The 14625-nt window shown below is 34.9% G+C and overlaps 1 protein-coding gene across 1 annotated transcript; it reads right to left on the bottom strand.

The window, feature by feature from the left end:
• Window positions 1-4111: 4111 nt before the first annotated feature.
• Window positions 4112-14095, bottom strand: LOC121418165 (serine/threonine-protein kinase Nek2-like). The gene is made up of 8 exons (XM_041611885.1): window positions 13847-14095; window positions 12007-12224; window positions 11345-11582; window positions 10811-10893; window positions 9289-9415; window positions 8374-8645; window positions 7780-7862; window positions 4112-5181 (listed from the first exon to the last, which is right to left on the bottom strand). Exons 1-8 carry the CDS (start codon window positions 14006-14008, stop codon window positions 4946-4948), a joined length of 1419 nt encoding a protein of 472 aa, XP_041467819.1. The 5' UTR covers window positions 14009-14095; the 3' UTR covers window positions 4112-4945.
• Window positions 14096-14625: the final 530 nt, after the last annotated feature.

The raw sequence follows: 14625 nt of genomic DNA, 5'->3' as shown, positions 1-14625 counted from the left end.
TTTTTATGAATAGATCCCTGCATTTAACTATCATGTCAAAGTCAAATGCCTGCATTTAATGAACAGTTATACATAAATTCTCTCAGTATATTGCCAGGTGTCCATTTGTTGTTGCCATTATATATAACTCTACAGGGTATACAATATTTTTATTTGAAAATAATATTAACTCCGAAGTCACTGTTTAGAACTTTTATTTTCTTGCCATTTGTGACAAGCTGATAGCATTACCAACAACTCGGCAAAGAGGAATTCTATGAAGAACCTCTGCATGTATATTTTCAGTGAATCTTGATGAGTTAAGTATCCATTTTGATGAGGAAGTTTATGCAGAGATTCTCTCAGATCACTTCTCGATATGCACAAATTTTGTTACTGATATATTTAGCCTTTCAGGGTATGTATTATGAATTGTATGTCATCATTATGCTATTACATTTTATTGACAAAAACAAGAGGCTGTCAGCTGTAATATCAGAAATATAATGTAGTGGAGGTCTTTAATTTGTGATATTTTTCCTCTTTTTATCATATTGTCATTTTTTTTTTCTACCTTCAATATGTTTTCTACCATCTTAATACTCAGTAGTACGATATTTATATACATGTATTTTAGATATAGGCATGGTTTGTGTAACCTTTTTTTTCATAGCATTTATATAATCAATAATTGCATAGCATTAATATATTGTGTAGATGTATTTCATATGAATTACATGTTTGATACTGAAGGGCAATCGCTTGTCTACTATGTATCATTCAATGAATGTGACGTATAGGCTTTTTAAATAGTAATCAATTATGTAGGATAAGTTTGTAAATGATATATTTTGATGAGACATGGATATGATGATGATGATCATTTTCTGAATCATACCAGTTGAGATATTTAATGTTTCATTCTTTATACATGCATTGTAATCTTTTATCAAATATTGTGGGCATTTTTGTGGTGCATTAAACAGACATATTTTGGTCTGCTGTGCAGTACCATATCATATTGTATGATGCACCGAAATCTGATGAATTTCCATCAGGCTTTGCATGTACAAAAATGTGCTGACCAATACTGTGACATATTGGACAGGATAATGATCACTTATGTGATTGGATGGCACTATTCATGGGATATCATGAATATGCCACTTGCAAAGGTTAAGTACTGCACTCATCCTTGATTCATACAATATGGCCCCAACCTGTGGAGTATGTGTAATACATGTATATCCCTTACAGCCATTCAACATGATGGAATTATCTGATACTGTTGTAACAAAACTCTTTAATAAGCTGCTTCAAAGTAAATGGTCGAATAGCCACTTTTCTGTCATCCCTTGAAAATAATGTATAGCGTAGAGTCTGCAAACCTGCAACTAGCAATAACAATACAAGTTTTCTTTGAATGAATAAGGTACATGCATACAGGCATTATCAGCATTTACGTCACCGGTCCCTTCACTGCACTTCATGTTGTCCATGCTGAGGACATTTTTATTACCCATTGACTTTGTACACAGAGAGTGCACATTATTCATTTTTTTTACTGGGCAATTTCATAAAATATGTGGGACCCTCATGAAATTTTCTGTCTCTGATTTCTCATTATTTTGACAGTCTGTGATGTTCTCAAAAGACCATGATTTGGTCAGTTTATGATGTGAAGGGAGACTTCAGAAAAATGGGGGTTGGATGTACAAATAAGTTCATCATTTTATGGAATTTCCCTACTGTTGCTGTAAGTAGGCTTGAAATATTTTTACCTTGTGGATTATTTTTAGTCAAGGGAAAACAAATGAAAATATAACCAAACAATGCAAGCTTCCCATAAATCTTTCCTGTTGACAAAGACAAACAAATCAATTTCATGACATTTGATATTTGTGCCATACAAGTGAATTTTTAGAGCCCATAAAAACAAATATTAATTTTGCAGATTTTTTTATATTTGTAAGATGAATTTATGTTTCACGAAACAAGTTGCAGAAAGAGTTGCAATCTAACGCAACCCGTAAAATTAAACACAGCTTGATTTTTTAAATCAGACAAAAGCATGCATTAGGGACTTGATTCTTTGAGCTACGTTCACATGCAATTAGTGTTCCTCAAGTGAAAGGGGGAGTGAAGGTCAATTATCACAATGATCCCTGAGCTTAATGTGTAACCACATGGAACTTAAAAGAAACATTTCTTGTATTATAGCTGTTTAAGTGTATAATCTAAGATCTTTCCTGCTAATTCTGTTTTATAGCTTGTTTATCTTTGACACTAGAAATAACATCTTTGGTATTCATGAAAAGATAACTTTGATGAAAAGAACTGAAATGTACCATTTCTTTCCTCCTTTGGAGGCTTATTTTATATTGTGGCAATTTGTTAATACTTATTATATACACTTAAGTGATAATACTCAAGGTTTTTCAGGTTGGTGTTTCATAAAGCTGTCCATAAAGTAACGTAAAATTTTAAGCACAATTGGACATGATCTTATGATCTAAAACAGTTACGTGGGCATGGTATGAACATTTAGCACAAGACAAGAAAAGCTTACCAGGTGGGTATTTCATAAAGCTGTTCGTAAGTTAAGAGCAACTTTAAGAATGACTGGTGATCTTTTCTTGTGGAAGATGGTATATTCATTGAAAGTTCTTAAAGTCGCTCTTAACTTACGAACATCTTTATGAAACGGCCCACAGGTCTGAGGAAGTAAGTAAGTTATGAACAGCTTTTTGAAAACATCCGCCAGGTTCATGTACATGTAGTCTGGTACCTGTGGCATAAAAGTTGTGACAATGGTTAGCTTGCCATCCAATTGGAACTTAGCGTTGTAACCATGGTAATTACCATAGAATGGCAAAGTTATTGTCAATGGTAAATTTTATGCAACAGGGCCCTGCTGTTGGGATATGTGACTTTAGAATTGGAAATGTACAAGGAATAAAGGGATATAAAATACAATGTAGTGTTTGTCCTATGTTAAGTTGTATGCATACATATTCTTATATACATGTATGGAAGGTAGAGCTTTGTGCCTACATGTATTTGTTTTGTTTTTTATGCTAGTGAAAGATGTGTGAATTGTGAACGATACTGATCTCTATTGCCTTGTTATTCAACCCCAGAGCTATGGTTTCATCTTGGACTAAAAGAAACAAACACAAATTTTCATGTTTTTAATTCACAATTGAATTTAATATATATGCATTAAATCACAATTTAAATAATGACATGCAACAATATGTAAAATGAGATAATGCCACACAATAATATGTAATTGCTTGGAAGACATTTTCCTTTTGAAATGGAATGTTCTGTTTCATGCAGAGAAATAATGCATAATTTTGCACTTTCTTATTTGAGATTCTTACTTGCATTACAATGTCAACTTAAAAAAAAGAAAAGGATGGCTCCTCCCTAATTATTTGATTTTACAAATTTAAGGTTGGATGTAGCTGTAGAGAACTGACAAAATTCTGAATTTTCTCGTTTGAAAAATTACTTTGCGGATTATTCACTGGAATGTATAACGTTTGACTTATGCTGACTTGAAATAACTTAGCTCTATACATGTATATGCAGCAGGAACATCAGGTAAAGATATGAGGCCACATCACATGCATTTCAATGACTACTATTCTTGTATATGACTGAAAAAAATAATGGCAGAGTCCCACAAGTTTCCTTTTACTGTATGTACCGTCACTTTATACATGTACCTCTCACTTTTTATTATGCTGGTATGTCCACAGAAAGAGCAATTATCATGTGCAACTCTGCTGACCGAACCAATTCTTATTTTGACTGACTTTGGTAGCCATTAGTGATCTAAATACTTGAATTTATCTTGAATCTATGTTATGCTGTAATACAGGAAAAATTTATCTCGCTCGCTATTCTTATGTGGATACCTATCTTTAAAAGTTGTTTGTGGAAATTACTGAAAGTTGGTGTTCAGATCATGCACCATGTATTGGGTATCACAATGTAACAAACAATTTCATTTGAATTACACTGCAAGTGACTGGATACGCTTTGGGAAGAGGTTCCCCACATTGGATTTAATGTGATGATTAGGCAGAGCAGATATCATGTTCATCCCATTTTGAACTGTTTCAGTTGTTTGTATTGTTTTTCATTTTAAGTTGGCATGAGTTGAAATATAAAAATATACATGATTGTAAGTCATGCAATAATTGTCATTGTATGATAATAGTCCTCAATTCATACATTGTATTTCATGATTGTATGTTACCGTGTGCACTCGTATTAACCACAGCATAATCAATTTCCAAAATTACAATAACACACAATTACATTTATTTCCATTCAACGGCACAGCTTACAAGTCCATTGGCACTTTGCCAGAATACTATCAGACCTCTTGGTATATCACAACTAACTTTTGTCGATTAGATTGTGATAAATGAATAATAAAACAGTTTTCTATGAAGAACCATATGATCTGTTTTAATATTTTTTTATAGAAAAATAGAAAACCAACATACAAATAAATTCATCCCCCCCCCCACAGTGAAACCCACTCTGTTCACCAGGGTTACCAGTCTTGTTTTTTTATTCATCAGACCTTCATTAATCAGAGCTCACTATCATGAACAATCTATACTACTCCATTATATCAGAGGGAGGACCAACCTATCCTGATTGTGTGTTGAATAATGAATCACATCACTGGTAAAAATCAATGAGATTATGTGTTAAATATCATGTGTATATCAGCACTAAAACATGCCTTCAAGTCGTACTCCACTGTTTGTGAAACACCCTCAGGAATTTTTTTTATTACACTTGTTTATGTTGCCAAGGCAAAAAATTCTTGACTCTTTGAAACAAGCTTGCATGGTCCACCTGTCCCGTTGTACGTTGCCTGTAAGTGTCCTGCACTTTCTTAAACCCTGCCTGACCTTCAGCCTATCAATCTTTGACAAGCTCATCTCAATGAAAGCAGCTGTTTGCTCTTGAGCTTTGAAGTCATCTCCTGTTTGCGAAGGGCAAGTCCTCTCAATTTTGCCTGATACAATCGCTCCTTCAAATTTACCATTTTGGTATCGGCCGGCAGTGCGGCATCGTCGCTTTCGTGAGATGCGGGGTCGTTTTCCTTTCCCGGCATGAAATGGACGTGCTTCTTCGTCTTCAAGGTGGTTGGGTGCTTATCATCAAGGTATTCTGAAATTGTGCAGGAGTAAAAATGAGATTGATAGCGTTAAAGAGATAATGAAACATGAACTGGTATTAATACTGAACAGGCATCACCAGAGATTTGAGCATCATATCATTTTGGGGAGGGGTGATCTATAAATACAAGTATAAACCCTCCTCCACTTGAATAGGGTAATTATTCTACTGTCACAACTACATATCTGAATTATGATTTACTCATACAAGTACTTGTGTAGTAGAAGTGAAAAGGGAAGGGGATGCAAGTCAAACACAATAATCGTCTGAAGTATTTATACTTGAGAATTAAAGGGGGGGGGGAGTGGCAGGATGAAGAGTCATTTTGAAACATTCATACTCTGAAACTTTTACCGAAGAGAAAATGGGGTGAAATTTGGGAATAAGAGGACTAGCTAAGTTCAAACTCTAGTACTTTTCATGGAAAGCGTATTGAAAACTTGAAACTCATTCATTACTCTACTTGAGGAAATGTATAGCTGGTAATTTTTCCATAAATGTGCATCATGTTTCTTGAAAGATATTTGGAAAATAGAATACATTCTGCCCCGATTGGTTTTCTTGAAGACTTAAATACATTGTATACTATTATGGCAAAAATTATATTTGCATGAGTTTTGTAATTTCAATAAAAAGCATTGAATAGAAAAAAAATCACTCGATGGGATCAGATTAATTATTCTCTAACGCAGTTTATTAAAAAAATATCAGTGCACGAAAGGGAAATAACATAGAATGAATAATAATTGTAATAGACACACAAAATCCCAGAACATATTTAAGCTGTAAATAAATTAAATTTCCTGTACAATACGTTGCTTGTTCAGGCCTAGGATTTAGCACAAAAAATATTGCTAAACTTTGTCACTTCACATTTAAATAACCTTAATCTGAGTAGATTCTATTACACAAACATAGACAAAACGGCCATTATACTCTCATAGCTGCATGATTAACTTGAATAACAATGAAACATCATGATCTCCTCAAAGCAACAAATACAAAAGAAAACAATCTGTGATGCAATTCTAAACCGTACTGTTGGAGTAAGTAAAGCACACTGTATTGCAAATATTGCACATTGAAATGAAAATGGCAATGTTCTTTCAAATGGAAATACCTCGTACAATTATATGTTCTTTAGAATCTACATAAACTGACAACTAAATACAGGTAATACAAATACAAAAAAATGACATTTTATTTAGACATACTGTAACACTAGATCTATATAAATACCGTACTTAGTAAATCAGTATAGACAATGACAGTGACTAAAAACATCCAGAGCAGAGTACTAGTTATGGCAACCTCTTATCAAAATGGCAGAAATTAATATATAATATAATATGAAACTAAATGAGTGGAATCTTCAGTTTACTGATACACAATAAAAGTTTGGGCAGAGTCATTAATTTGAACAATATGCTCTTATCATCAAACATTGGATATTACAAAAGCATAGTAGTAAACTAGTAATAACATGAACTTTTCGCCCATTAGAATTCAACTAGGGTATTTTTTGGCTATTGGGACAAAGCCCATTCTGGTGTTAACAAAAAAAAAAATAATATGTACATCAAAACCCATATGGCCTGTATTGAAGTCTTGTTTAATTCAAACTGGTCTTAAGTTGTGGTTAACTATGGATAGCCAATTGTGACATAAATCTCTAAAAGTAGAGGTTCAAAGTATCAGCTAATTTAACCCTAAACAAATCAAGCTATTTCGACATAACGGCATAATCCACAAAATAATAAGATCAAATCTGATCTGTCTGGGAAGGATAAATGAAATACATTGTAATTATCTTTACCATTAAAGAATTTTGGAAATAGCACAGTAAACATAAGAAAAATATGACCATGTGAACAAATTTAAAATGATTGGCTACCCAGAATTTTAGCAGAGTTAGACCACGGTAAACCCAAGTTCGGAATACGGGCCAATGTGTGGAACCTTCCTGAAAGATATTTGTCTTTGTTTTCTAATGATGAAAAGTTTTCATATTAATCATTACCATAGCTTGAGCAGGATGTGGAGTCAAGTAAGATTAGATAACCATTGGGGTCTGATGTACAATGAGGTTATTTTCTGGAATTCCCAAGAAAATATTTGTTCTTCATATTTCCTGAAGTTTCAACAGTTCAAAAGATGTACTGTTCAAGATTATGTAGAAATTCAGCTATCCAGTAACCCATATTTATACCAAAGACGTTTAATCAATCTAAAATATTTGGTCCATATTCTTTAAACCTAGAGGTTTCAATTGAACCATGGTACAAAACCATAGTTTATGTAGATTTCACTCTTTATCGTGCTCCGATCAGGCGCCCTTTGCCGAAAGGGCACACTTATAATTGTACGTGATGAAATATAGTTATATACGAAAATCTGCTTAGAACATGGTTTTGCACTATAATACTATTGAAACTTCTTTTGTGAATACAGCTATTGTGAGATGGCACCTGGATGGACTGTCTCCTAAAGAATTTTATGGAGGAGTTAATCTATTTCTCGAGGGCGCATTCATCACGTATCTAGCACACAAATAAGGAAACCCATAGTCATGCTCGGGAGAAGTCCTACCTTTTTGCTTCCGAAGTTCTGCCACTCTGGAGGTAGCCTTTGAAAGCTGTTTCTGCTGCTGTTGCTCAAGTAGCTCTTCTGCCCTATTATTACAAAATAAAAATAACCGTTGATAGCATCAGGATGTATGTGTCTTTCCTCTTAAAATTGAATTGCAGTTTAGGCTATTGTTTTAAAAACATTTCGACAAAATACACAAATGGCATTTTGTTAAGTATATGCATAGCAAATAGTGATGCAATACCAGGATCCCATACATGTAACACTTAAGTTTAATAGTGATTAATCATACGCTTGATTTTCACAATCGATTGTACATTGTGGTCAATGCAATTAACTTGAAATAAACATCAGATTTTTATACAATAAATGGAACTTAAAAGGGAGGGGGGGGGGGGGTGATGTAACAAGTCAAGATGACCCCAACCATTTTTAGGATCTTCGTCATGAAATTTTGTGCAAATGACAGACATGTATAAAGGATGTTCCTATACTAAAGTTTTCTACCGTTTCAAAAAAAAAAATCATCAATGCATATTTTTACTTTTTATGTTATAGCTATAAATGTACTAGCTTTTCTCTAAATGAGACTACCTTGACATTTTATCCTTTGCTAGCCTCTCCCTAGCTGCTAAGCTTCTCTCCCTCAAGTCCAGTTCTTTCTCTCTGTCATTCAGCATCTGTTCCCTCTTGCTGGCAGCCCTCTCCCTGACCTTGAGGCTCTCCTCCAGGGCTAGCAAGGCCTCTCTTTCCTTCTTTAGGAGATCTGATTCAGATGATTTCTTGTCTCCTGAGGAGTCTGGGGAAGTTGGAGGCGACAGTCTTGGATTTGCGAGGAGTTCGTCTATCGATGGTCTTGATGCGGGCTGTTGTATAAAGAGAGAAGGTCATCTTAAAACATGGTATATAATGAGATATAAAACTGAAATTTGTTGGCTTAACACAGACTTATATAAAAGGAAAGAAAGTCCATTTAACTATGAACACAGTTTGATATAGTGTATAATATTGCAATTTGTATTTAATAATTACACTTTTTGTTTTGGCTAGTGAAATTAAGTTGAAATTGAGAAACAATGTTGATCACCAAAGGAAGCTCGCCCACCACTCCTAAGGAGATTATAACCACTCACAAAATAGTTGACACATTCTAAAATTACAATACCACAATGACAATGACATATTCTTCATTTATTTCTTACATCCATGTGTATACTTTCCAAAGAGCATGAAAATTGTATATGGTGGAAACAAGAAAATCTATTAAAAAAAGGGGATCTTTGACCAAATTCTATCTATCATGGCAAGAATCTTTTGGCATGTTTACAACACATCGTTGTTATTATTCTACACAAATGAGCCTCTCCAAACTGTAGCGTTTCACCTATATATCTCAACATAAAACTTAAACAAAAGGGCTAGTTCCTTTGTCAATCTTGATGAAAAAGTGTGATTAAAAATTAGTCATACATGTAGTTGAATGAAACAATATCAAGCAATTGATTTTACCTTGACTTTTAGCATGGTGGAGATGATATCATTGAGATCAGATGAATATTGCACAGGCAACCTACGAAAATGGCCACCCTTGATCTTGACAGCTAGGGCAGCTTGGTTAGGAGCAGTGAAAGGAGGACTGAGGAAAGATCAGAAAGTAAATATGAAAATTGCAATATTAATGAGACTATCAAAAGAAACAAGATATTTTTCTTTGGCTTCAATAGTTCATTTCATCATACATCCCCAAATATGTTAAATGTGTATAATAATATTATTACTGCACATTATGGATGTGTTAAATAATAAAATTTGCAAAATTTTATATTCAGCTTCTTTTGGATTTAACCAATTGAGATCTGGCTTCTCCCTTCTTTGATAATCGTGAGAGTTCTAGAAAATTGTTTTCTGAACAGCTGCACTGAAAAGTTGATGATTTATGAGGTGGTGTATAAGAGAGGTGTACTTGCTTTGATACTGTACATCTCGCAACCCCCATTTTTATGTTTACTCAATAGCGAAATAAAATAAATGTTTGGTGAACCATCAAAAATTCGATTTACATTTAATAAGTAACAAGTCACATGACTCATATCTCATTAAATTAATCATCCTGTAAAATAGCCAAAGAGAATACCATTACACATCCTTTAGAAATATTCCCTTAACTCTTTGTTCGCCAAGTTCGCCGATTGCCATTGGCACACACTGTTTCGCCAAGTACGCCTATCGGCACAAATCTCATGACAATCCAATTATGTTGATTTGAACAATGCTATCAATCACAAAAGCTAAGCTCCTTAAGCTGCACTTCCTGTCTTGCCATTGAAAAAAAATAGCATAGGCTTAGAGTATTGGGCCTGTACTATTATTCGTTGACAAAGGGGTTATACATGTAAGTAGCTTGTTCTCATATTTTGTAAAAATCTGGGAATGAATAGCCTGTACACTTGTAGTTTGCCAATTGAAACTTAAAGGTTTCCATTGATCAGAGATATATCTTCTAAACATGAGTAAATATTTATGAAATATACATCAATAGAAAGCTAATTTCATACTCTACAACTTTACTGAGAACATTTTTCTGTAGAAAAAAGCATAAAAAAGTTACAGCCATGTAAACTACGCATGCAAATCCAGAGCACCCATTTCTGGGGAGCGTTTCATGAAAGGACTTGTCGGACGTTTTATCCGACAAGTACCACTTTATCCGACAGTTACTATAGGAACAGTGCCTCTCAGCCAATCAGAATCAAGGAAAGATGTCAGATCTGACAACTTGTCGAATGAAAATATTGATGAAACGCTCCCCAGGTGCCCACAGAAATAATCGGCAATAGGGGATTCCATGCACGGCAGACAAAGGGTTAAACAAATATAAAAAGATTTAACAATTTCAATTTGTTCCACAATTTTATTGAAAAACAAACACTAGACTATTTCCAATAATTGTATAATGTTTAAGAAGCAGGAGGGAGAAAAAGCATCGCAAAATCTTGATGAAAAGGAAATAGAACTTGGAATACAATCTTACCTGAGTGAACAAAGTTCATAGAGCAAACAACCTAAGGACCAAATATCTGACTTGTCATTGTATGATAATCTATTCATCTGTTCCTGTGTACATAAAAGATATTAAAATCATTGTTATTATTTGGTAGTATTTATTTTTTATCAAGCCTTTTAAAATTGCATGTCTCTTTTGCAAACCCTTGTAGTTGGCCAAAGTGGACATAAATTATAATTCAATACTAATTTTTCCCCAAGGGTACAGAATTTCAGTGCTCTGTTTTGAGTATTTTAGGGCTATTGGGGGCCAATTTGCCCAGGGGAGCATTTCATCAACATTTATGTCTGACAAGTTGTCAGATCTGACAACTTTCCTTGAGTTTGATTGGCTGGAAAGCACAGTTCCCATGAAAACTGTCAGATAAAACAAGACCAAGTCCTTTCATGAAACGCTCCCCAGAGCCTGCATGTATTTTCCTGACATGCTCTGGCAAAAAGAACCTTAGACTAGACCAAATAACTACAATCATTGTTCAAAACATGCTCAAAACAAACTTACAGGAGACATGTAATAAGGTGTCCCAACAAATGTCTTGGCAAAACTGGTATCGTGATGGAGCACCCTGGCTAGGCCAAAGTCACCAAGCTTCACATTGTGATCAGCATCCAGGAATACATTGGCTGGCTTAAGATCTCGGTGAAGGATGGCGCGACCTTTGCCCCTCCTGTGGCACTCCTGCAAGGCCACGGTAAGCTGCTGAAATATCTTCCACACAAAGCTCTCCTCTAAAAATTTCCTTCAAAAAAAAAAAGAATACAAAAATTTAAAATCTCCTCATTTACCTAATATAAACAAAAAACACTAGTCTGTATTATTAATTTTTTTTTAAATACAGCTAAAAAGAGAGAAAGCGAATCAATGACCAAAACAGAAAGGTTTAAAACCATGAATTTCATCACAGAATGCTTACAATAATTTGCATATAATATGTAGTATGTAATCTTCACAGGGTTTTGCACAACCTTTTGTAGACCTGTCTACAATTTCGATTTTCAACTTAACATTAATAAAAAAGTTCATACTAAATTTTTTTTTGGACAGATTCTTATTTCATAAACAACAAAAACAATTGGTCTCCCTTTGGCTATGGAAAAATTTCAGACAATCATGAATGAGCAGGTTTACTGATTGATACAAGTAGTACTAAGATGACCAGTTACCTATCTTTCTTGCATTTTGATATGAGACTGCCTAGATCACCTCCTTCACAATACTCCATAATGATGTAGATGGTAGATGTTGAACGGTCTACAATCCTGTCATAGTAGCGAACAATGAACTCGTGTTTAAGCTCCCTCAGCAAGTTGACCTCTGACACGAGCATCTGTTTCTCCGCCTCACCCATGGTCCCATAGTCAATTTCTTTGGAAACAAGGATCTAAAACATGAGAAAAACGTAGGATTTATGACAGACTTATAAATATAGAAGCAGTGTTGACATTAGTTTGAGACATGGAACTATCACATCTTTTTTTAAAATGTACTCTTTGATACAATTTTATAATCCAAGGTCATGAAACTGAGGGCCAGGTTGTCATTTCTAATTTCTCTTGTAGACTTACAGTACCTTCATTCTTGTACATGAGATCCATCCACATCTCTTGTTGACTTGTTCCCATCTAAACTGGGCTATTTCAGACCAGTATATACTGGGGGCAGGTCAATTTGACCCCCCCTCAGATCTTGCTGATCGCGTGGTCGCCGCAAAAATTTGCCCTCGCATAGAGCCAGATGTAAACAACAAGACTGTTTAGTAAAATTTTCAAAAAATTTTGAATGTTTTTAAAAGAATTATGTAAATTTATAAGTGTATGAAATTTGCCCTAAATTTGTCATTTTGTGTAGATGTTTTTTGCCTTAAACTCATTTTGTATAACTAGTAGAATGCTAATTTTGGGTGGGAGTATCAATTTCTAACAAATATCTACAATTTCGTTTTTTTCAAAAATAATTAATTTCTTATGTATTTTATTGTTTTTTCTTATGTATTTCTTTGTCTTTTAAACCTAAAACATAAACTAACCATAACATAAATTTTATTAGGATGAGATTAGATCAGTATTTATTCATGCATGAAAATAATGACAAAATATCAGCAATTTTTTCACCAAACCCTTACCCTTAGCAAGTACCCATTAAAAAAGTCTGAACTTCTCAACAAGCATCAGGAAATCATAATTTTGCAAGCAGATATCAGATATCTTCAAAATGTGAGTAAAAGATTTTGCTGTCCAACTGAATATAAAGGCTTCTGAGCTTGACTTTTTGTTTAAATCTCAGCAAAACTTGTGTCACTCAACTAGGTACCGTATGTCTGACTTTATCCACTACAGTTTTCCAAGACACTGCTCACTCATTGATTGGTATACAAATAACGCATGCAGCCGAGTGAGTTAGTGGAAATGGAGAGCACGCGAGGTTTCTTTAAATGCCCACTGCCCAGTGTGCATCACCTGAAGGCTGAAGAAACTGAGCTTTCTCTGCATTTACTTTTATGCACGACAGAGCGAGTGCATCATTTGTTTTATAAAATACATGTAGCAACACAGAAACAATTACTTTCCAAAAAGTTACAGTACAGTTTTGTTGGACTTCTCCAGGGACTTCTACCGCATTGGTTTGCTCAAGCGTGCAATATTATCAGTTTTCGTTGCGCACCTTTTGCACTGCCGTGCACCAAAAAAGTTGGATGTCATCATGGTCATGAGAAGCTCCTTGATGAGACGCGTATTGGCCAATCGCGATGCTTGCTATTTTATAATATAGAGTAAATAGAACTTAGAAGTTTGAAATCGCAATCCAGCGAAAGCAGAGCTGAATGAGTACCTTCGCCGCATCGCAGGCTCGCTCTAAATCCACAGGCACAGTGCGATCGTCCCGCCGTAGGCGCCGTTGCCGGTATCCTCCCCCACCGTACCACACACTTATTAATATGCCCGCAACACAACGCGCAAGCAATTGCCAAGAAGCCGAGCCTCGAGGATAAGAAAGTTTACTTACCTTTCCGTCGCTTTTCCGACGTACTTTTCTGCATTTCCCGTAAGAGCCACTCCCGATCGTATAAAGAATATCATAATCGCTCAATTTTGAAGGCATCTTGGTGTTTGAATGCCACGATTGAAAAAAAATGTGTGGTCGTTCGTGGTTAAGTTTGTCGATCATGAAAGATCGTGCACGCACAATATTTTGAATTCACGCCAGCTGATTGACATTGTTTTTTGATTGGGTAAGCTTGCGAAATGAGCAACCTATTATTGGTAACAAATAATGCGTGGCCAATTTGATAAGTGGAGCACAATTTGGGAAGAGAACTTTGTACCAGAAAAAAGGGGGAGCTCGAAGCGGAGTTGAAAAGCAAGTGGAAAATGGACCATCAATTTAAAGTCGTCATAACCATCATATCGTCAACATCACAGTCATTATCATCTTCATCATTTTCATCATAGTCCCCCGTCATGATATCTCCATCTACATCATCATCATCAATCATCATCGTCGATCATGACATCATATCCCCGCATCCTCATTCTCCTCGTGTTCATTAAAGTAAAATTACTTTAAAGGTTAAGTCCACCTCAGAAAAAATGTTGATAGAGAAAAATCAGACAAGCACTGCATGCTTGAAATTTTCATCAAAATCAGATGTAAAATAACTGAAAGTAATGACATTTTAAAATTTCACTTATTTTTCACAAAATATATGCACAGATTTAGTCAAATGCAAATGAGAGAATCGATAATCGACAAACTTGATTGAACCAGAGGCGTCGATCCTGGGG

Source organism: Lytechinus variegatus, chromosome 7 (assembly GCF_018143015.1).
Source record: "Lytechinus variegatus isolate NC3 chromosome 7, Lvar_3.0, whole genome shotgun sequence".
Classification (NCBI taxonomy): Eukaryota; Metazoa; Echinodermata; class Echinoidea; order Temnopleuroida; family Toxopneustidae; genus Lytechinus; species Lytechinus variegatus.
This window is presented reverse-complemented; position numbering and strand designations above follow the sequence as displayed.

Bases quoted from the DNA above. Each gene is read 5' to 3' on its own strand.
- LOC121418165 (XM_041611885.1), bottom strand. From the start codon at position 14,008: ATGATCGACAAACTTAACCACGAACGACCACACATTTTTTTTCAATCG. The intron at 10,894-11,344 runs GTAAGTTTGTTT...TTATGTACACAG, and splicing joins CACCTTATTACATGTCTCCT to GAACAGATGAATAGATTATC. The intron at 7,863-8,373 runs GTAGTCTCATTT...TTGTAATAATAG, and splicing joins GCAAAGGATAAAATGTCAAG to GGCAGAAGAGCTACTTGAGC.